The following is a 24,275-nucleotide window of genomic DNA, read 5'->3' as shown; positions in this document are numbered from 1 at the left end:
TGTAAATAAGGCCAGGAAGAATAATTAAATTGTTCCTTGGAATCGCCTTCTACATAAGCCAATTTGGATTGTTTTGAGTTGCGCCAAATATATACTTCCACATTGCAAATATTTTGGTGTTTTAGGGGCATTTTTTGGCCAACATTCTTAATTTTTATTTGTTTTCCACTGGTAACATGCGGAAATGTTCAGAATTTGTTTTGTCGACACAGCCTGCATATATAATGCCTCTATTATTGTGGGTATGTTTTAAAATCTAGCCTCCAGTTCATCAGTAATCACGTGACTACTTTTTAGATATTGCTGGACAGCAAAAAAATAAACTTCGCTCGCCGCCTCTGTAGCTTTGCAGATGAAATCCGAGGAACATTTTTTCTCTTGCCTAATAGTTGTAAAGCCTACGCTCTATGCTTGTTTTAAACTCAGATTGCCACAAAAATATTAGACTACATTGTTGTTTTACTAAAAGCCCGAGATTTACTACTTACGATGTACATGCTAGTGGCTAGATATTATTTGATAAGTGCAGTGCAATTCATTTTCCGTCTGTGACACTCTTCAAAGCCAACATCTAAGCTGTAACATCCAAAATACACACGTGGGCATAAACAAATATATCTGAGCGTGACTTGTGTTCATTGATCAGCTCTTTTCCCATATAGAAAAGTGTTTACATTTAAAACACCATTTGTACTTACCAATGCCACAAACTTTATTACTTAGCAAACTAGATCCTTATCAGCTATTGCAAACATTTTGCTTACTCCGGCGAGGCAGGACTATATGATATCACGTACTATTGCAGTAATATATTTGCATCATTGAATTTGCCAGCGGTGGTGACTGGAATTTAGACACCTAATCAGCAAATTACCCAGCTGTATTGCCAGCCATATAGTGAATTCACTTGGTAGCTAGGGAGCAACTTTGTTAACTTGTCGGCGATATCGTTTTACATTTCAGTCAGCTGCAAACACTTCGTGCATGTAGGGGGCATGTTGCCATAAAGCTTCTCTGGGTTCGAGTAATTTTTTATATTTTTTTTTTTATTTCAGTCCATCATCCAACAGGCGTTAGCCCAATTACAGGATGAGGTAATAACCCACTAACTCCCCCAATGGAGCACTGAGGAGTAAAGTGCCTTGCTCAAGGGCACAACACCGTGCTGGAGTCTCGAACTCACCATCCTCTGACAGTGAGTCCGTTAATCAGTATAGGGGTGGTTGCTTGTTGTTTCATGGGATTCAAAACGAGTAAAGATAGTAATATCTGGGATAATATCATACACTTTTCCATAGACAGTGGAGCAAAACTACCATATACGAGTAAAGATAGTAATATCTGGGATAATATCATACACTTTTCCATAGACAGTGGAGCAAAATTACCCTACTAAATAAAGATATTTCTTCAAGCTACTCTTTTTGTCTCATTTACTGCTCGGCAAATTTCAATAAAATTTCCATCGTCACGAACAAGTGTGTGTTGTGTTGTTAGTGAGTGATTTCTTCAAAACGCCACGGCCAGTGAGTGGTTATATGACTTTTTGGCGGCAAAACTTCCACATACTTAGCTACAGCTAGAAAAATATCTTTATTTAGCAGTGTAGTGTCATCCGTGGCCTCTTTATTGTTGATTAAGCCTACTTGATGCAGTCAGAAATTCTGCTTGTTTCGGAAGCCGTCATTATTTACGGTCTGGGGGTTGGAGGAATGTGAGGGGGTCATTCAAATGAAAACTTCAAGGGGGTTGTTCAAAAAGTGAAGAGGAAGAAAGGGGGTTGCTCAATTTTATGTGCGAAATAAACTGAAACACCTCTCAGATTGCACCATTGCACAAATCAATTTTCAAAATTTTCGACATGAGAAGGGGACTCCCCATGCTTTCCCCTTGGGGTGTTCTAACAGTTTTACTGGTAAAAGACAAATTGAAAATACCTGTCAGATTGCACTACACAGCACCATTGCACACATCAATTTCTCAAAATTTTCACAGGATCTAGGACAAAACTGAACTGTTGTGAATTCTTCCTTTATTATCACAGAAGCATATATTTTAATTGACCTCAGTCCAATAACCATTTTGACATTTAAACATACCATATTCAGGCTTTTCATTAGAAGTTGGCAGCTGGAGAAATGACACAAGAAGGTCACAGATTTTCCATTCCTGCATATTCATTTGTCTTTAATCTCTGGCAAACTGAGAACTCTTTTTTACAAAATGCATAGTCATTGTTTGGTTGTTGAATATTGTGACTCAAACACTGATCATGCAAAAAATGTAATAAAAATATCAGTGTTCAATGTCATTTTCAAACAGTTTTACCGAGTACAAAATAAATTGAAACAGCTCTCAGATTGCACCATTACACACATCAATTTCTCAAAATTTTCGATAAAACTAACAAGACACTGTGATAAGGTGAAAATGTATGTAGAGGAAAATTCATACTTGGTCTATAGACGGAGACAATGCATTATCAATCATAGCACGAGTAGAAAATTAATAAATTATGATTATTAAACTTGATAAAAATTAAATATTCGTCATTATTGTATACTTACAAAAGTATCCTGCTGCACTCGAATCGTGAATGACGACCAGTTTTCATGCCAAATTCGCGCAGTTGTCATAGAGACCCTGTTATTAAAAATTATGATTATGAATATTCTTGATAAAAATAATATAACTGTCATTATTGTATACTTATAAAGTACCCTAAAGCACTCGAATCCTAAATTGAGATCAGTATTTATGTCAAATTCAGTACTGCCTTGGCAGACTCTCTAAACAGTGACGGCGCATGAAGTTATTGCGCAATGTTGTTGCTGTAACTGTTTCTCAGGGTCTGTGCTACAACTGCGTGAATTTGGCAAAAATACTGATCATCATATAAAATTCGAGTGCTGTAGAGTACTTTTGTAAGTATACAATAATGACAGAAATATTAATCTTTTATCATAGACAGTCGAGACTCTCCTGTCTATGCTTTTATCAAGAACATTCACAATCATTAATTTATTAATAACAGCGTGTGTACTACAACTGCGCGAATTTAGCATGAAAACGGATTGTAATTCAGGATTCGAGTGCAGTTGTGAAGTTTTGTAAGTATACAATAATGACAGAAATATTTAATTTTTATCAAGTTTTCATAATCATAACTTTATTAATTTTTTTACACTCTTGCTATGACTGATAATGCCTTGTGCCCCTGTGATATTACTATCATCTTTGTTAGTGCCGATTCCCATGGAGCAACAAGCAGCCACCCCTATACTGATTACTCGAACCTAGATAAGCTTTATGGCAACATGCCCCCTACATGCACGAAGTGTCTGCAGCTGACTAAAATGTAAAATGATATAGCAGACAAGTTAACAAAGTTGCTCCCTAACTACCAATTGAATTCACTATATGGCTGACAGTACAGCTGGGTAATTTACCGACAAGGTGTCCATCTCCAGTCACCATTGCAGTAATTGCGTCGGGGCTTTGTACATTTTGGAGGCAATACATATATTATGTACATCTCATAATCAAAGTATACGTCATGAATTCGTAGATTGTGAAATGTTTTATTATTTTTCTTGTAAAATATTAAAAAATGTACAGATTTCAAAGTTAAAATTACACATAGTTAATATTGCGAAAAAAAAGACTGATGTATACAATGTTATTCTCTACATGTTTTGTGTATAATGCTTGTATCGTGTAGAATATTAATATTACAAAATCAACTGCTTTGGATACTCCTCTGATATATTTCTTTGCATCGGAGTTTAATGTTACAGTTCAGGTTACACTGTGACCGTCACATACTATTTTACTGCGAAAATCAACGTAAAACATAATATCCTTCATTTTCATAATGTGAATTGTCAATTAAAACGAGCATTTCCCCGATACAATCTTTAACTTACTGGACGTAAGAGAATCGACAACTGAACCTGTCAGGCATTAAACCTCTGAAATGTAACATCATGAAGTTCTGTCTCTAAAATGTTATGTTATATACACATACGTACATAGAAACACATATTTATATGGGTTTAAAAGAGACAGCTGAACACATAAACAGTCAACATAGGCACAATATCATGCTATCTGACACAATGACTTAATTTTGATAAATGACTCAGAATGTAATCCGAGGAGTTGCATAGATAAAACACAAATTTCTCTCACTGTGTGATTTTGTTTGTGACCGATAACCTTAAGCACCGAAGACCGTAGACCACATTTTTTTCCAATACCCGCAATCATGCGATATCAGCTCCAATCAGAATTGACATGCTCAATTCGCAAAACATTTTACATGTAAAAGTTTTACTGAATAATTACAAATTCCTTCCCCTATCTCTAGGCATTTACAAAATTGCATTTGTATCGGGTGATTCCGGCTCCTTTACTCGGTATAAGACGTTGCATATCTAAAGGGAGGCGGTCGTCGGAACTGCGCATGTGCGACTTTCTTGTTTACAAATGTATTTTATGCATGATATTTAGATGCATCACTTCAACATAGTTGCAACATTTACATTTTACGATATTCATTCTTAACAAACATGTTTCAACTTTCAATCAATCGCCAACGTATACTAGATACAGTATTTACATCGGTCGTAGGGGTCCCTGGCAACCTTTGAGCAGAGTTCCGACGATCGCCCCCTTTAATAATATATTTTCACGTCTTGAAAATATCCCACGAACAAGTATGCTACCTGGGCAAATTTTGTTGGGACATCACTGCAACCAGTACAGGGACACGAAAAGTCTCTAAAACATCCATGTTATGACAATGTCTGCACCTATTATTCTATATCAAGTATTTTCTTTCTTCCACATCTGTGATTATAATCACTGGTGGATTTCCTTGTCTTACAGAAGATTCTAGTCTAGGTATCCTGTCGAAAGCGTACTTAACAAAGTTGCTCTTGAAGCTAATTTATCCTAGGCTGTTCTCTATCCTCCCTCCCTCCCCCTTGATTTCCCGTGTTGATAATTTTCAAGTTCATACCCGAATGAATGGACACAAGGCATGTACGCATCCTGTAGCTCTCGATGAAAACTGCAATATGCCATATTGCTTCATCTTAAGTCATAAGTGTTTACAAAAAGTTCGGATTCCGGATCTGAAATATGATCTGACGAATGAAGCTACACTTTTTAATTGCAAAAACTACTACATGTAGACCGGTATTGCGAGAAGCTTATTCTAAGCTTGGAATTTCTACTTTAAACGCATACGATACCCCGATTGTAGCAATATTAATTTAAACCAGTATGTTCCCCAAAAGGCACGTGGTGCATTCTTCATAAGCTATGCTTGTATTTGGAATCAAACTGGAAGACTATTGCGTGTTTCTAGCAAATCGAGTCGTCGAAGATGGACTGTGATAAAACGACAGGTAATAGTCGCTTATGCATGAAGTGCTGTGTGTGTTGGACAGCAGAATTCAGGTCATTTATTCACAGTACAAAATTCGCAACGTCAGCATTAAATATTTGGTAAGCTTGAGATTCAAATTCTAACGTGAATACTACATTAAATTGCATATTTTGTCAGAGAAATAAAAATCTGTTCCTTTTTTCACCTTTATAAGTGTTACGTGCATAAAAAGTCGCAGAAGACGAAACTCACTCGTGCTTTCGATATGAATGAAGAATTAAAAAGATCGTTCGCTCTCGAGAAGCACGCATGAATTTCACAGGGCACGAAAATTTTAAAATCAATCTGTAACATAAGGGGATGCAACTAATGAACAGATTCTTATTTCAATCTGAGTTATTGACGGCTTATAGCAAAAAAAACGGCTTTGCCCTTTTCTTCTTTCTTAAAATATGTGATTATCGGACAGCTATTCGGTGCCAAAGGTTAAAAAAACGGCGAAGCATAGAATCTTCTGGATGTTTATGTCGATCAAAGGACTGCTACGATAGCAAGCAAGAAGGCGATTACGAGGCTGAGACTCTCGGCTGCAACACGTGTGCTCAACGACGTGTCTATACGAGGAAAAAGCAAAGAGAAAACTGTAAAGAGTTACAATTACCAATTACCAATCGGCGCTGTGTTTCCTGCGGTTGATGTGTGCATGTTGGAAAATTTAACCTTTTTTTTCAACTAGGTAGAATGTGTCTTATAGCATCACCTGTATCGCCGTTTGAATATATTTTTGCATCTGTCCAAGCTTATAGCAATGTCTTACAAATAGCAACCAAGCTTTGCCAGAAATTTGCATAAGTGCGTCAAATCCAGAAATGACAAACCCCTTCATTGTTATTTGCTGTGTTTAAATTGTCGACGTCAGACAGTAGGCCTCAGTTTATACACGGCAACTCTTCTCACGACGAACACATTGCAATCCTGTTTCTGAGACACAGTACCATAGTTATGAAATTTGCATACTCACAGATTTGGCATCTGTTTCCGATGTATGATCCCTGACAGGCACATAACTCTTGACCGTCGGATATAACACAGACTCCACCATTGAGGCATGGATTCGGGGAGCAGAACATTGCTCCTGGTTGTAGAGGGAAAATAGGAGAATGGCAAAACATATTATGTTTTGTTTCCTGCTTTGAGATGATCTCGCACTACAAAACCACTAAAAAGTTTTTGAACTTGTCAAGGAAAATTCAGCGATAAATGCGTGTTTAAGGAGTGCAATGTTAAGTTTAAAACAACGAGAAAATCAGAATATCAGACCTTTCGATAATAATCATCGTTATGAATATCATCAAAATACTTGCACCCTAGTTCATGGTGAAACGCATGACGACCAGACTCGCGCTTGCACACGCGTGGGGTATGATCTTACAGATAACTAGGACTAACTTTTATAGATATGTCCCTGCAGGAAAGGGGAATTTTTACTTACGCGTGTCACAGAGACCACCAGTCCAACCATCGTCACAAATACACACCTCCCCTGCTGACGTCCTGCGGCATTCACCGTGATCACATGGGCTGGGGTCACACATCCCATCGTCTGCAAAGTAATCGTGCAGTTCAAAGCATTTATGTATGATTTCTGAACAAATTTAAAATTTACGAACACTGTCACACTACACCAAAAAGAATCCTTTCAAAACATTTGGAACGCATCAGATGATGATCAGATCATACTATAACACATATAAGTTCATTCAACATCTGTTCGACAGAACTACGTATTCGACCAAACTGCATTTATCCTGGATAACTCTGAAAAAAATCGTTAAAACAAAAAAGGTAGACATAAGCTTTGCACTCAGAATTTTTGAATCCGAGTAAAGTAAATACTAACCAATCTCACAATTTACTCCAGTAAAGCCAGCCAAACATGTGCAGACATATCCAAGAGTTTGGTCGCTGCTCATAAAACAGACGCCTCCATTTTGACATGCAGATTCAAGATTGGCAGGGCAATTACCAATAAGATCTGTAAGTAAAATATAACGGGTTTATTACTACATCGTGTTTTGTTCTCAATTTTGGCATGAAGTGAATATTCATTGTTTTTTTATTGATGGTTTGTAAACGATGGTTTCACTCCACATACCACGTTAGGCCCTTTATAGCGATCTTTTCGCCAATATAGAATTGTTTGTAACACTAATGAATTTACTCGACACGGGATTCGAGATTCCATTTAACGTTTGTAGTTGTCAAGTTTTGTGTGTCAAGGTAATAACTGTATGAAAAACATGGAACTCTATGTAGTTCTGACGAGCAAAAAACTCGCCTGCACAGAAAATTACTTAATGTGATACTTTATTCGCTATGTCAGGTGAAAGGTTATTATTCTTACCATTTTCACAGTTCGTTCCCGTGTACCCTTGTGCACAGGCGCAGATATAACCGCCAGGTTGGCTATCATCGTTTGCACACTGTCCGCCATTTTGGCACGGCTCGGCACTGCATGGTTTGGCTGTGTCAGTTTGTGAATAAAGCAGAAAAGGATCAATGCAGGATGACAGTTGGTGAAAGCAGTGATCTGACTAAAACAATGAATTGGGTAAACAGCAGAATATTTCGGGAGAATGCCATGTTGAAATAATGTTTAGACGGAACACTCTTCGGACTTACGACTTACTTGGACTCGTATGTCTAAATCAAGTCTGAGCCCAATCTCTGGACTTACGACAATGTTAACATTTTAGCTTACGGGAGAGTATAATGTAAAGTATATCACGAAAGAAAAATATTAACTTGACTACAATTGTGATAGAAGAATCTCGCTGTGGAATTCGTAAGTTAAAATCAGATTTTCCATAATTATATTACACTTACGTATTTCACAGTTTGTACCGGTGAAATCACCTGTGCAAATGCATGTGTAACCGACTGAAGTGGGAAAACACTGGCCGTTGTTGACGCATGGGTTGCTGTCGCAGGCAGCCACAACTGTAAAAACGTCAATTTGAAAGAAAACCATGTTATAGCTTCAAATGGTTCTCCTGGTACGAGAATTTCGATGTTGTACTCCTTTGTTAGTAGTACACAGACATCAGTCTGATATTAAAGGGGAATATGACATTAAACTGGTCCAATAATCATTTCCATTCAAGGTAATACATTACCAGGTCCATGGGACAATTGTGATTTACAAATTTAAGTAGGACCATCCTGAACCACTGATAGTGAGGTGGTACCAGGTGTCCGGAATGGGTAAGCGTACCCTGCTAGCATGCTACACCCGTCAGGATTGGTCCCAGAATTGCCTAAATATTGTATGAAAAGATACAGGATATGAATCACTGTAATAAGTCAAAGCCGGGAATGCTGTCGTTAATCATTTGAGTGACCGAGGTGTCATATTTGGCCACAATGTCGTCATATCGACCGTAGAACTTTTTGAAAGTCCTAACGAGTCTTTTTGTTGTGTATCCTTGTCTCAGTAATTTTGAAGTTCACCAAAGATGATTTTTACATATGTGCTAGCTTTGTGGTCACTTACTTAAGCTTTTTTCGCCATTTACAACTCGCGCGATTTTTAACAAAAAGCGATAAAAATAGTACAGGAAGTTGCCCATGTAATTTGAATCATAGGAAAAAAGCTCCAGGCTTGGAGCTTGCATCACATGGAAGGGACCATCTTCGCATGGGTATGGCATTGTCCATTCACCCACACTCAGCCCAGGCTGTGCGTGTTTACATAACTTTTGTTTATACTGAGTATCCTTGCATAGACGGTGAATCACTGATAATATACTGTACACTGTCGAATTCTGTGTTGCTGTTTACTACTGTGTTGCTGAGTTGACAATGCCGGGCCATACAAGTCCGAAGAGGGTCCCTTCCATAACACATGGAAGGTTAATTGTTACGGAGGGTTAATTGACACTAAAGGTATAAAGTCACCGTTTACTCACTTTCTTCACAGGTAGGGCCAGTGAAACCTTCTGAGCACGTACAGATAAATTCGTTTTGGCTTCCGACAGAACAAACTCCGCCATTTCGGCATGGGTTGACCGCACAAATGCCTAAAAATTAAGTTTTCAGTCACATATCATACTATTATCTATTAAGTATGTTTCACATAATTTTTTTTGAAATGCATAGTTCACACAGAAGAAAAAATGATTCTTTCATATTTGTGATAGTTGTTTTACTGGCTAGTTCATTCTTTCACACCTGACTGCAACGTGGAGACTAAAACACAATGGAGAAAACTACCACTAACAAATAGAATATGCTCTGGGAATATTTAAATAGTTGTCCAGGATGATTGAAGTGTCGTATTACATCGCTTGAAACACAGCCTTGGGTGTAGAGTTTTTTCACGACCAATACAATTTGTATATTGTTCCATCAATATTCGTTTGCTACCAAAATACGAGCATTTTCATGATGGCGCATGCGTGTACAAATAATTGGCAAATAATTGGCATCGCATTTTTATAACGCGGCTAAGTTTCTTGATTTGAAACTTTTGTTGGTCACCATTTCCCCGTCGCAGCTCCTGCTTCAGGGGATGAGAAATACTCGAGGTAAGTCTGTGACTACGGTTACGCCATTTACTACTGTCCTTGAGCTAAAACGAAAGTATTCTAAGGTACGGAAAAGAAATATATTTGGTACTTGAAAGAAAGGAGTATTGTTTGCCCACGTACTCTTGAAAGAAGGAGGGTATTCTCAGACTAAACGATTGGCTTGTGGCTGTAGAAGTTGAAAAATTTGGAGGAATACGTTTCAGCAGCATAAGTGGGTGGGTATTTTCACCGATGTTATGACTGAAGCAATGACATACAGTGATTGCTTTCCTTGTCTGTGGTCGCCTTAGAATTATATAAAGTTCTAAGCCTGATAGATATTCTATAGATATCTATATAAGTCTATAGAGTTTAAGCACTATTTTCTATAGAATTCTATGGAAAACAAGATTCAATAGAATTCTATGGATATTTATAGAACATGTTTCATAAGGACGGATAAGCCCGAGTCACTGGCCAACGCTAGAGTCTGCGAAATACAAATGAGAGCTTACGTATAAGAAAGAAAGAAGATGGTGCGTTCACATAAGAAACTAGAACTAATTCAGTGTGACCATTATGCAGCAATTTTATGCATACATTAGTCATCGTATTTCAAACTAATGTGACTGCATTGTGAGAGATGATGGAGATGATGATGATGATGATGATGATGATGATGATGATGATGATGATGATGATGATGACAATGGAAAAACAACAATAGAAGTAGTGGTAATACCAAGAATACTCGCTCTTATATTTATTATTGTTGTTCGCTTTTATATCGCTTATGTACGACAAAGAAAACGTGACCAAAGACGTTGCAAAATGAAAATTTTTGGTAAAGGGTCTGATACCGGTCACTATCATTTTGGTAGCTGTAGTTTAGTAGCTTTGAGCATAGAGTCCTTCGTCCATGCTATGAGTAACCTCGACAAGATGGTAAATATCTTGCTAACCCAACCGGTCACGGTCACACCATGGCCTGAATAACACCCATGTGATAAACTATAATACTGAGAATAAGCAGCAAAAACTGATAAAAGTGACGCGAGCACAAATAAATCTGGTGGTCGATTCTGAGTCACCTCACTAAAGGCGAAGGTGACAAGTGGGATTTTTTAGGGTTGAAAGTAAAATGTAAAACGTACCTGTTTCACAAAGGGTGCCACGGAAACCAATAGTACAATTACATTCAAACTTATTTGCACCATTTAAACATGTTGCCCCATTCCTACATGGATTACTGGCACATTCGTCGACATCTTGAGTAACCATGCAAGAAAAAGAAATCAAAACGAATGAAGTTGCGCTATTTCTTTGTAAGTTCAGAAAACGTGGTCTCATTCACCATGATACAAAATCGCAGCGCACCTATGCTAAGTAACATTCATCCACTGCACAGGAGCTGCTGTATGAACCAAGCAAATGATTGTAGCCTTAACGTTAGAACAATTGTGAAGTGACAATTTCTTTTATCGAATTCTTTCTTTATTACCTGTATTACACAGTTTCCACTTTCTACGACAGATAAAAGAACGGTATAGTAAAAACCTCAGCTAACATTTCGTTTGTCGTATGGCGATATTTGATTGGACAGTTACTTTTCACGCATGGGCAATGCCTTGTTTCTTACCTACGTCACAGTTCACTCCCGTCCATCCGCTGTCACACTGACACTCGTAGCTCGAACCACGGCGTGTGCAGGTACCATGGATACAGGGGGCGCTATCTCCACAAACATCTATCTCTGAAATGTTAATAGAGGAGAGTCGTTCTTGAATTGTAAAATGCCCGAAAATATTTGAAAAGGTTTGATATCAAAATATTACAAAAGACATACGTATCATAGTCGAAGTCCTCTTCTGCAACAAAATGCCAGGAATTAAACTGTGAAAACCACTTTTTCCAGGTCTGATTGAAACTAATTTGGCACAATTGGATAGTGAAGTAATGTCTGTTTGATCTGCAAATGTAAGCCCATCTTCTTTTCAAGTTATACACTTGTTTTATGAGTAATTTGTAACATTGCAAAATTCAGCTATAGGGCACCTAACATGCTTGAGAAATTTGAAAAATATGAAGATCCAATTATCCCAAATTAGTTCCAATCGTGTTAAAATTAGCAAAGTGAGTTCAACCTGGTATCACTTTTCAGACAATACTGTCTGGCATCCTTAAAGGTGACGATAATACAGCCTATAATCGTTGGGTCACAAGCATTTTTGACAGTTTTTCCATTCTACCCAACAAACTATTCTGTCATATACAAATATCGAACAACCAATCTAATTCCTGAATTGATTGCCATCCAAATGAACAGATAAAAATGACGAGTCTTCACAAAGACAAAACAAAAACAAAACCCTGGTACGAAAAAGCTATGCCACTGACCTGTAACACAATTAACGCCAGTAAATCCGTCAGGGCACTGACAGACGTAGTAAGTGTTACCACTTACACATGTACCGCCGTTTGTACATGGACTACTATCGCACGGATCAGCAGCTGAAAGAAATATTACAAGACTTCACTAGTTTGCCTTTCAATGTTCCTACACAGCACTTCGTTTGTTTGTCTGTTTATTTATTTGTAGGTTTCCTTTATTTTTAACCTGGCACACCATCAGGGACGTCATTGTGACACATTATTGACAAATTTGTCTCCCTAAATATAATTATCAACATAAAGTACAGATCGGTCACTATGACTGTTCCGATACAGTTATCACTATACCGATTTTAGCGAAAGCATTGACCTTTGAACTGTTAAAATGAACGCACTTACGTATTGTACATCTTTCGCCCCTCCACTGAGCTGTGCAATCACAGACATACCCTTGATTGACCTCACGGCAAGTCCCGCCATTACCACAGGGTGCCGTTGAACACACCGACGTCGCTGTAGCAAACACAGACATCACATAGAACCATACATTGATTTCTACAAAGTTATTTATTCATGGCATAAGCCACGAATATCAGATTTGAAGAATTACATGTAAATTTTCTTCCTTCTTTCTTCCATTTGCATTCGACAGAAATGTGAAACAAATGTGTAGACCCTTAGGCCATAAAGCAGTAACTATAAACATGGCAGCATTTCAAAATGGCCGCTAGAAAAGGTAGTGGATATCTTATCTGGGGAATTTCACATTTTGAAGCTTTAATTCGTTTGTTTTCGGAAGGCGGTAATATAATGTACTAAATCAACGACAAGAAAAAGAATAAAAAGTAACTTTTAGCTTGGAACTCAAGCCTGACTAGAATCCAGTGTAAAAATAGCCCACTCACGTGTAGTACACTGCGCTCCTGCCCAACCATCTGCGCATGTGCAAATGAAATCATTGATATAGTTTTGACACGTAGCGCCGTTCTTGCACGGACTCGATGAGCATGCGGTGCCTGGCGAGAGAAAGAGAGAGAAAAAAGACCGTCGAGCTTGAATTTCTGGTTCTGCTCACGTTGAAATGCGAGTGTGTGTGTTACCAAAACTTACACAACAACAAAAACAACTACAACAACAACAACAACAACAACAACAACAACAACAACAACACTTACTTACACTCGAGAGAGAAATTTGACTCACCTGTCTGACAAATGTTCCCCGTATATCCGTCGATACAGTTGCAGATGTAATTGCCATTGTCGTTCACACATATTCCGCCATTTAAGCACGGATTACTATTGCAGGGCGGGGCTATGAAAATAAATGGTATAGGCCAAGTTAAACGAGGTGTCCACTGGGATGATTCGATGGAAATTAAGCATTAATAAATAATTGGATCATAAAATATTGTTTGTATAAAGTTAGAAGGAAAGATAAGCTTCCTGCAGTCGGCCAACATGGTAAAGTTATTAAAAATCGCCACACAGATATCAAAAATTCACGGAGTAAATTCCTTCCGACTGGATCCGTGTATCATAATTCATGATGAATTTCCAACTTACGAATTTGACAAAAAGTTCCCGTGAAGTCATTCACGCAGTTGCATACAAAACCATCGGTAGAGAGGGCGCAATTGCCGCTGTTCAGGCAAGGATTGCTGCTGCACGCACTGATAACTGCCAAAGGGAAAAAATTAAACAATGGTGGTCATTTTGGCAGCTATCTTCACTCATCATAACGACCGTACAATCTCGAGTCCGAATACGTAATTGCAATTATGGGTTTGTGATTGAATATATCCACGCATGCGTAACATCGGCTGCTGCAAAAAGAATTTTGGCCTAACTCTCCGTTTGTCGACTATGTCTGGTGCTGCTCCGGGTCGTGTTTGGGACCTCGACATGTGATTTCGTGTCTTCATCAAGTAAATACTCGGTGTCATTTTCGTTAGTCGCTCGCAATTTGCTAACAGTCATACAATTTCGGACAAAATGTTAATTTTTGAACATTACAGATTCGGCTATGACGCTATTTGATATATAGTCTCTTTAAAGTTTGCTGTCGAGTAAGAGTGCTGTTCAGTTGGTATTAAAGTAAAATGTTTACTTTCAAAGAAACGAGCTTCTGGTTTCGAAATCTTTTCGAGCTAAAAAGGTGTTATAAAAGATTAGCTTGCAAATCCTTCTGACCTACTGAGTTTAAAGCTTACCTGCTTCACACAGATTCCCTACAAAACCTGATTTGCATAGGCACCTTGCGATTAGATTACCCTGGCCGTCACCTGTCGTGTAGCAGGTACCGTTGTTTTGACATGGGTTGACAGTACATGGAATTTCTGGAAGGCGAAGAGATGAGAAAGTTGCTGTTAGCCCAAATGGAAACGCACGGTGCGAACGTGCATGCCCTTTGACGAAAAATGAAAAAGCTGTTATTTTTTCGTCGAACAATACAAGCGACGCTTCAAACCAAGCGAATATAATATACCTGATTATGTTTCAGTTTCTTGCAAGCTTATTTTTTTGCGTTGGATTATTAGCTGTTTGTCTGTGTGGATTTGTCGAGCTCAACGAATTTTAAACTTATTCAAGTTACTACGTGTGTAATGTTAACAGAGAATAAGATCCAGGATTCTCCCCACGATGGTTGACCGTGGACGGCCCTTTCCGGTACGTAAGGATTACCGACAAGCACTGATCTAAGATCCATGCAGCCACAGTCCCTCCATGCACACGTACACTGGTCGGGAAATGCCTGGGTCCCTATCGTTACGATACACCTTATGGTTTGATAAGATGTCTGTGTTTGCAATTGTGTGGCTTCAATACAATCCACTCCTCACCAAAATAAACACCACATTTCATGTGATACCTGTCGTAAAAGTTTATTATCAGGCACTAAAATTTAGACTGGGATCACGCACAGTTAGGCGAGCTACCGAAACCGCCATTTACTTTTACGAAAATCGAAACAATAAAAACCAAATGACCGATCTCTCCAAAACCTGATGATTGTTCATTTTTTGAAATGGTTGACGCAGGCTTCTCATAAAAGAGTAAATATCAGTGGTTCTTGGTGGTAAATTTTGGAAAGAAAAACTCGACGAAAAACAAATTTAAGTTTTTCAATGTCGTGATACCAAATATTGTGACAGAAATACATTTTTTCAAGTATAAACGTCGTGCAGACTCGATGCGCTCTCAAATTTTTGTATGACAAATTCTATTTCGGCTCACCTTCATCGCAGTGCTGGCCGTAAAACCCTTGTTCACAGGTGCATCCGTAACCAGATCCGGATATGTAACATGTTCCCTGGCTGCCGCAAGGACCGTTGTTGGCGCACGGATCAACTGAAGCAGAAATACGACGAAAGCATTATTTTTTGAAGTCTCGCATATGGAAAAACTTTGTTTGACTGCCTTTATATTCTGAGCTACAGGAAACTTACCCAGCTGACAGTATTGTCCACGCCATCCCACCGCACAGGAGCACGTGTAAGTATTTCCCTGTGGCTGACAGGTTGCACCGTTGATACAGGCGTTCGTCAAGCAGGGATCAACTGTATAGTTGGAAAATAATAAGAAAAGACAAGTAAGGCCACGAAATATTTGGCAATCTGCCATTTTCCAAATATTTGCGTCACTAGAGGCCATCAAATAAGAGGAAGATTTCTTTATTATTAATAATTGCAGCAGGACGCGATTTGACCTCATTTTAATTATATAAAGTGTTTCTTGAACTGTTTCACAATGTGTTTCGGCCTGCTATTTTATGCTCATTGTGCCTCAATGGTGGACCAATCGGGGCCTTGATAACAGTGAGCGACGGAGACTTTGACCGAACACAATGTAACAGGACAGATCTAGCTTGGAGAGAAACGACTTGTCATTAGCGCATTTTGTTGTCGACGTTGGGTTAAATCAAAAAGCAACCTTTAGCATGCGTCGTTAATTCGCACAGTTGCCACCCAGCACAGCCCTGTACGTTGATAGAACACTAGGTCCCACAAATTTCAGCGAAAAGTACTTGTAGAGGAATAATCAAAACTTTCAAGAAATTATGCCGATAACATTCACACACTAAGCAAAACTAATTATTAGTACCAATCACCAAGAACCCTCCACAAAAGCATCATGAGTTACAGAAGGAGGATAAAACCCTTCTTTGCACCAGAAAGGTTCTGTGTGTTACAGTGATACTGGCTGGTAGACCGTCGTGTTAGGGTGTACGGGCTAGAAAGGTCGAAGCACCCTTAATATTTCCTTTTGTTCTTGATTTTCATATTGTGTTTTAAAAGTGTTATAAAAAGTAATATAAAATGTAGGGGACACTGGTGTACAAGTCAATATAATCACACATAGTAGAAGCGAGATATAATCATTATGTAGGACAGAGAAGTCGGCGTTTATATAAAATGCCGGGTCAATATTTTACCACAGGTGTTCCTGTAAGTGAAAATATCTGATCGAGAATGTCTCAAAAAGTTAGTGCCGTAAAAAGCAAGTAAAGTAGATTCATTTGACTTTTAATTTTTTCCTGGCGAAGATATTTATTTCATAATGAAAGAGATGTTTTGTGAACAACTGTCAGAAAACGAAAGTTGCATATTAGACCCTTTCATAATGTGCGTACGTCCTTATTAAAGGTATAACAGTCACCTGTAATCTAAATATGCCCATATATGGTCAAAAGGGCGTTCCTTGGTATTCATAATGCCCATTTGAGGGCGCTTTTTAAAAAGCGGCCACCCGTTTAAAATCTGTGATTGCCTAGATTTTCTCTTTCCATGGTAACTGTAGCAAAATTGGAACAGGTGACAGTATACCTTTAACGGTGGTGCTTTTGTTATTTTTTAACCAGCGATACCCATGTGCAGTACTTTTTTCTGTGCCGTGTGTATGTCTTGAACTACATGTATTCTAAAACTACAAGAAGAACCCGAGACAAGTTCAAATACGTGACGATTGCACAGCAGTTTACTGACCAACATTGCACCTATCTCCGCTGAAACCATCTGGACATAAGCATTGGTAGTTCCCCGGAGTGATGGCAAAACATGTACCGCCGTTATAACAGTAACCGATCGGACAGACTGTTGGCGACAAGTGAAGAGATAGAAAATGGATGATATAGTGGATGATCGAGATTAGGCTAGTCATACAGAACACAACTAATGTTCTCTCAGTAAAGAGTTCTGATAGTGTTCCTTGCCAAATAGACCAATACCAACGCTTGATCTTGTGCACTCAAAGTCGCCTACCAGACTACTGGTAATCCTGTGCATTCAACAGAAACGTCTAGGTTCTAGCTTTTAAACGTTTATATTTAAAACATTTCGAAAGTATTCTTTACGGTTGATTATGCCAAAATGTAAAGCATAAAAATATCAACTACGCGTAAAACAAGGAATGAGGTAGCACTGACCATACGCCATATTTGCGCATGCGCGTCTTATTTTAATTTATTGAACTCGGATATAGCTTGATTTTTTGAGTAATTTTTGTCGGTTTCAGCCTGTTCTTCACCTATTCCGTGTAAACAGGTTCACAACCATTATTGATAACAATGGGTTAGGGCCAAAAGGGTTCTCAAAAAGGGTTATGATAGATTGAGCCTGAGAGACAGATATTCGAACTCTCAAAGGTCTACCCCTGGTTAGCGTCATTTTGGAGCTCATGGAGTAAATAAAGTTTTCACTCGCTTATTAATGTGAAAAATCGAATTAATTTTCCCCCACAGAGTTAACACAGAGATGGCGGCCATTTTGAATTTCATTTGTCGGTACATGATGGGTAATTTCTTTGTCTATGATCATTGTTTTCATAGAGACCTCGGAGTTTTATTCATGTTTTCGAAAGGAAATGATCTAAAGTTTCCATACTAGAAGTGTGTGCAAAAGTTTAAGTCTTTCAATTTCAAGGGGCCTATCACCTAATAATCAAATGTTGTGACAGAAATGCATTTTTCAAGTATATACGTCGCGTATGCGCAGACTCGATGCACTCTCAAATATCAGTATAAGAACTATTTCCCCTCACCTTCGTCGCAGTGCTGGCCGTGAAACCCTTGTTCACAGGTGCATCCGTAACCAGATCCGGATATGTAACATGTTCCCTGGCTGCCGCAAGGACCGTTGTTGGCGCACGGATCAACTGAAGCAGAAATACGACAAAATCAGTATTTTTGAAACGAAAGTAGTCATAAAAAGTGTCGCATGAGGAAAAGTTTTTTTGACTGTTTTGATAGCCTGAGCTACAGGAAACTTACCAAGTTGACAGTATTGTCCACGCCATCCCACTGCACAGGAGCACGTGTAAGTATTTCCCTGTGGTTGACAGGTTGCACCGTTGATACAGGCGTTTGTCAAGCAGGGATCCACTAGATGATTGGAAAATCATGAGAGAGAACAAGTAAGGACATAGAATATTTGGCAATGTGCCATTTTCCGAATGTTTCGTTAGTACTGAAAGGCCACTTACGGTAGTATGCGCCTGCAAATTAAAGCCTGAAAAATGTTGCTCAAGCTTTTCTCAAGGAATCTTTCAACTATTCTCTTTCAAAATCAAGAATAAAAATCGGGGGTCACCGTGCAAATTCTGGTGCTAGAGAAATAAATTACCCAAATTTACTGATATTTGAAATTCAAAATGGCCGCCGTCACTTTGTTAACTCTATGGAAACAATTGAAATTTTTCGATTTTTGAAAAACTAAGACCGTGAAAAGTTTTCTTACACCAAGAGCTTTAAATGAAACCCCCACAATAGGTAGAGCAGAAAATAAGTTAGAGAGTAAAAATATCTGTCCCCGAGGCGCATTCTACCGTAAGAAAATGGGAAATTCCTTTTCTATCAATATTGCAGCAGCTGGCGATTTCACCGAATGTTACCTGTTGTTCTTTAGCAACCTGTTTAGTAACCTGTTGCAGCGCCGCGTGTTTCTGCCCAATGCACCTTAATAGTGGACATATATGGGCCTTGATCACAGCCGAGCTCATGATAACAGGACAGAGCTAGCTTTGACAAACGTTATACTCTTTTGTTTGATTGGCGCATTTGTTGTCGACGTTAGGCCAAATCAAAAGCAGCCCTAAGCACGCATGCGTCGTTAATCCGCACAGTTGTCGAGCAGGGAAGTGCCATGTACGTAGATAGAACATTACGTCTCACAAATTTAGTGAAAAGCACTTCTGAAGGAACAATCAAAAGTTTCAAAAATGATTCTAATAACACACATTACTTCAAATTAGTGATCAGAATCATTCACCACCGACCCTCCACAAAGGTATTAGTTACGAAGGGCGATAGTAGAAGCGAAATAATGTAATTATGTAGGACAGATAATTCAGCGTTTATATGAATTGCCGGGTCAGTATTGTACCAAAGATTTTACTGTAGGTGAAAATGTTTCATCGAGAGTGTCTCAGAATGTGAGTGCCATATAAAACAAGTGAGGTAGGTTCATTTTCCTTGACAAAGACAATGATTTTATGATAGAAGAGATGTTTTGCGGACTACTCTCATACAACAGAAGCGACACATTAGGCCATCTCATAATGCGCGTACATTCCTGACAGAGTTTTGTTATCATTTAATGAGTAATACGCATGTGCAGTACTATTTACTGTGACTTGTGTCTAGAATTAATTATACGTAATCAAAACTGCATGTAGGACCCGAGACAAGTTCAGATACGTGACGATTGCACAGCAGTTTACTGACCAACATTGCACCTATCTCCACTGAAGCCAGTAGGACATGCGCATTGGTAGTTCCCGGGAGTGACGACACTACATGTACCGCCATTATAACAGTAACCGATGGGACAGACTGTTGGCGACATGTGAAGAGATAGAAAATGGATGATATAGCGGATGGTGGAGATTACACCACTCATACTGTAGCTTTAAAGGGACAAAGTCGGCCATTTTTCATGAATTTTGTTTGTTACGAGATACTACTTATTGTTTGACATGTTGACAGATACTGAATGAATGGGTGACCATATATATTTGACCCCAGTTTCAGACACGATACATGAAACTATCACCGAAATGAATTAATGGTCATGACCATTAATTCATTTTCGCGATGGCTTCATTTAATTTGTCTAAAACCGGGGTCGAATATATGCATGGTCACCCATTTATTCAGTAGCTTTCAACATGTTAAACAATATAAGAAGTATCTTGCATCAAACAAAATTAATGAAAAATGGCCGACTTTGTCCCTTTAATGTTCTTTCAGTATTGTGTTCTAACAGTGTTACTCGCCACACAGACCAATATGCACGCTTGATCTTGTGCATTTCACCCCCGATTTCAACTATTCCTCATTGGTTATTCAGAATCTTTAGTTCTACCATAAACATCATGTCTCTTAGCTTCTAAACGTATTTATTTAAAACCTTTTTAAGTATTGTTGATGGTTGATTATGCCAAAATGCAAAGCATAAAATTGTCATCCCACCCTTTTAGTAGAGTTCTTTCTTTGGTCAGTGTAACACCTAAAACAAGGACTGGGGTAAAACTGAACACATGCCACATTTGCGTGTTATCGAAAATGCTGGACTCGGATTCAACCGAAATTAACTGTCATAAAACTGTACCTTTTTAATACTTTGTTTTCACATTCAAAGAAAATCATAACGTATGTGCAACAAAACATGAGGCCTTACCCGCCAAATCACAGTTGGAACCAGCGAAGCCAGATGGACATGCGCACGTGTAACCGCTTGGACTTGTATCATCGGACGAGCAGATACCATTATTGGAGCAAGGATTCGGAATGCAAGGCGCTGAAAAAAGAAGAAATCAACACTATATTTTTTTCTCCGCAAACACATGTTCAAATTCGACATCATTGACAGAACAGGATTTCTTATGCCATTTATTGTTGCTTCTAACTTTCAGAAAGGCATATGCGTTATATTGCTGCAAGCCTGGAAAACCTAAAAAAAATTGAAAAGCTATGCGTTGTTGGATTGTAAAGCAAGCGCATTCGATCAACAGCAATGTTAAAGGGACGTTGTCGCTATTTTTGGCATCCATTTTGTCAATGACGTAATACTTGAGACTGCAGCCGGCCAAAGAGGTCGACGAAGCATGATCAAACGACTGCCTGGACGCAAGGTTCAAGTTGACCTCAACGTTATGTACAGCGAGGTCATAATTTGCTCAAATCAAACAATCCATCGACATAATTTGAGAGCAAGGTTGATTTTAGTGAAAGCGCTTAGTATATTTTCTCTTGACATAGGAAAATACCAAAAAATACCAAAAAAAGCGACTTCGTCCCTATACGCCTGACGTACAAAGCAGGGGATTAATAGTGGGCGAGGTTCATTTGCGCAGAAGATAGCTTGGCGTTGTAAAACTCAGACTGATATAACAATCCATAAGCGCATCAGCACATTTTACCGAGCAAAACCGCTATCTCGTAGCAGCACCATGCGCTACCAAAGGTGAGCATACGTATAATGCGATATGAAATAAAAAAATTCGCATGCAGCGTGTGAGTTGAATATGTTCTTCAGAGTAGCATTTTATCTTGATCTTTGCAGAAAACCAAAAACCAGCGATGAAACTAGCAAAATGGGGAGCAAAAATAGACAAAGAATAATAAAGCATTTAGAAATACAATTCTTGTTTTCCATAAACGCTTACTGGATTCTTGACAGAAATCGCCCACAAATCCTACGGCGCAGAAACACCTGTAACTGAACATATCGACGTCAACACAAGTGCCTCCATTCTGACACGGGGAGGAGCTACATCCTGAAGGAACTGCAACGAAACATATCATTGGTTCAATACGAAGCAGTAGCTCTATATGAATTCACAACTCTAGCATAACAACGTAGGATTCTATTCTTACATGATCATGAAGCCCGTTTGAATGTGACACTGTGTGTTACAGAGTGCAAATACATTAACAGTACAAAATGTATCTTTTTATGAACATCTTAAAGGAAAAAATTGATGCACATGTCGTCATACGTCCCCTATTCAGTTCTTTCAAAGAATACTGTCCGATGAATAGTACTGGAGGTTTTCGCTTTCATTTAATAGACTGTTTGGCTTACACATTTTCCGTCGTACGTTCGTTCCCGCCTCTTTCAGTGTATGATTTGGTCAATATCTCACTATCTGTCTCGTTCCGCAAGTATAGTTATCTGTCTGTCTGTCTGTCTGTCTGTCTGTCTGTCTGTCTGTCTGTCTGCCTGCCTGCCTTTGTCTGTCTAACTATGCATCTGTGTCAACGCTTTTCTGCCATTAAACATGGATCAATCTTACTTCTGGTCGAACAGTCGGTGCCAGTAAACCCCTGAGAGCAGTAACATATGAACGACGTTCCGACCACTTCGCACCTTCCGCCATTCTGACACGGAGAAGGCAAACACGGAGCTAGGGGAGAGAAAGTGGAGGTAATATGAGCGATTGACACGAAAAAACGACGTCGGAAAAACAGACACTATGGTTGCAATTCGACTGCTTGAGACAAAGTGAGACATAACGTATGCGATACTTTAAGCATTCATCTTCAGGTATTACGTTTCTTAAGGAAATATTTCAAGGAAGATGAAACTTCTCGAAGATCTCTTTCCTTAGCTTGAAAGAGCTATTGAAGCGTATGAGGACGGAAAATACGGGCTTTCATCTCTGCGAATGGTGATAATCAGCTATCAATTTTTTCCAATGGCAAACACGGAAACGGCCGCACTTATTAAACCCTGTAAAACGTTACCGGCTTTTGGTTCTCGTCAGTAACAGATGGAGAAACAAAATGGCGCTGTTTTTTTCTGCATTTGTCACGTTTTCTCGACTTCAGAGAAAAATGCTTCAAAAGAAAAAGAATGCCTGGAGCACAGTATGAGCAAACATTCGTAATGTTTATTTATGACGTGCAGATCACCTTGACACTGATAAAATAAGTAGATTTGATTATACCTAATTCGCATCTTTCGCCCAGAAAGCCTGGCGCGCATGTACAGGACTGCATTCCATTGGTGAAGGTACAGGTGCCGCCATTTAGGCAAGAACCGGAAGAACATGGTGCTGGTGGGAAGGCAGAGGCGTGTGAAATCAAGTTTGCGTCATGCAAATGATACTTAGGTGTCAGCTTGATTGTGATAGATAAAACGACAGAACGTCATTCATTTTCCACGCTGCGCTCTGCGCTGAACGGAAATTGCGTAATGAAGCCCTTTACGGTAAAAAGCCTCGCTGCATATAAAACGCCATCAGAATTCATTCATTACATGCAACAGCGTTTACGGCAATACATTATGGACTCTGCTTGTCTTTCTTCGGTGGTCATTGCGCATGTGCAAAATTACCAAGACGAGGCAGCGTAAATTCTTCTAGAAATATAAAAGTTACCTATTTCACAAATATTGCCGACAAAACCGGGAGGACAGGCACAGACAAATGTGCTCAGACTGACGTAGCAGGTACCACCATTAAGGCACGGATTCTGTACACACGGAGCTATTGATGTAAAAGTACAAGTGGTGATAATTAGGGTTGAGCTAATTTTTTTCCCGCAAATCGTACACCAATAATGTTATGTTGTAATTTCCACTGCGAATATTATAAGCAATATCTGTCGCTTCATACAACTGGCTATCCCCAAAGAACAAACTTTTAAACCTTCAAAGATCTTTGATTAATCTTATTTGAGTTTTTGATATAGAAATTTTTCTCTACTTTTGATTGAAATGAATAAATTTGGATGATTTTTGCCAATTTAAAGTGATTCGATTGGTTTCTTACAAGCTATTTCACAGTTATTTCCTTGGAAGCCTTCGGCGCATGTGCAAAAGTAGGTGCCGGATGATGAAATTCCACATGTTCCGCCATTTGAACACGGGTCGGGATCACATGGTGCTGGAAGGGATAGAAATACACATCAAAAGCATGCAT

At 38.9% G+C, this 24,275-nt stretch overlaps 1 protein-coding gene across 16 annotated transcripts in view; it reads right to left on the bottom strand.

Moving 5' to 3' along the window:
- Positions 1-3,565: 3,565 nt before the first annotated feature.
- The window catches only part of LOC139144975 (neurogenic locus notch homolog protein 1-like), a 38,982-nt gene continuing 18,272 nt past the window's right edge, over positions 3,566-24,275 (bottom strand). For 7 of the 16 annotated variants that reach the window (XM_070715841.1, XM_070715844.1, XM_070715845.1 and 4 more), the window contains 27 exons: positions 24,126-24,239; positions 23,733-23,840; positions 23,301-23,408; positions 22,647-22,757; positions 22,017-22,136; positions 21,029-21,148; positions 20,074-20,181; positions 18,622-18,732; positions 18,393-18,506; positions 17,339-17,446; positions 15,803-15,913; positions 15,591-15,704; positions 14,567-14,692; positions 13,920-14,033; positions 13,558-13,668; positions 13,260-13,370; positions 12,754-12,867; positions 12,361-12,474; positions 11,603-11,716; positions 11,118-11,231; positions 9,364-9,474; positions 8,282-8,395; positions 7,800-7,919; positions 7,296-7,430; positions 6,888-6,998; positions 6,417-6,530; positions 3,566-6,009 (listed from right to left, as the gene is read on the bottom strand). In XM_070715841.1, coding sequence (XP_070571942.1) covers positions 5,927-6,009; positions 6,417-6,530; positions 6,888-6,998; positions 7,296-7,430; positions 7,800-7,919; positions 8,282-8,395; positions 9,364-9,474; positions 11,118-11,231; positions 11,603-11,716; positions 12,361-12,474; positions 12,754-12,867; positions 13,260-13,370; positions 13,558-13,668; positions 13,920-14,033; positions 14,567-14,692; positions 15,591-15,704; positions 15,803-15,913; positions 17,339-17,446; positions 18,393-18,506; positions 18,622-18,732; positions 20,074-20,181; positions 21,029-21,148; positions 22,017-22,136; positions 22,647-22,757; positions 23,301-23,408; positions 23,733-23,840; positions 24,126-24,239 — 3,053 coding nt within the window. In that variant the 3' untranslated portion in view covers positions 3,566-5,926. The remainder of the gene's footprint in view (positions 6,010-6,416; positions 6,531-6,887; positions 6,999-7,295; positions 7,431-7,799; positions 7,920-8,281; positions 8,396-9,363; positions 9,475-11,117; positions 11,232-11,602; positions 11,717-12,360; positions 12,475-12,753; positions 12,868-13,259; positions 13,371-13,557; positions 13,669-13,919; positions 14,034-14,566; positions 14,693-15,590; positions 15,705-15,802; positions 15,914-17,338; positions 17,447-18,392; positions 18,507-18,621; positions 18,733-20,073; positions 20,182-21,028; positions 21,149-22,016; positions 22,137-22,646; positions 22,758-23,300; positions 23,409-23,732; positions 23,841-24,125; positions 24,240-24,275) is intronic. The other 9 variants (XM_070715842.1, XM_070715847.1, XM_070715853.1 and 6 more) reach the window with 6 other exon arrangements.

This window comes from Ptychodera flava, chromosome 12, assembly GCF_041260155.1.
Source record: "Ptychodera flava strain L36383 chromosome 12, AS_Pfla_20210202, whole genome shotgun sequence".
NCBI classification, from domain to species: domain Eukaryota; kingdom Metazoa; phylum Hemichordata; class Enteropneusta; family Ptychoderidae; genus Ptychodera; species Ptychodera flava.
The sequence above is the reverse complement of the archived record's forward strand: the minus strand, read 5'-3'. Positions and strand labels throughout refer to the sequence as shown.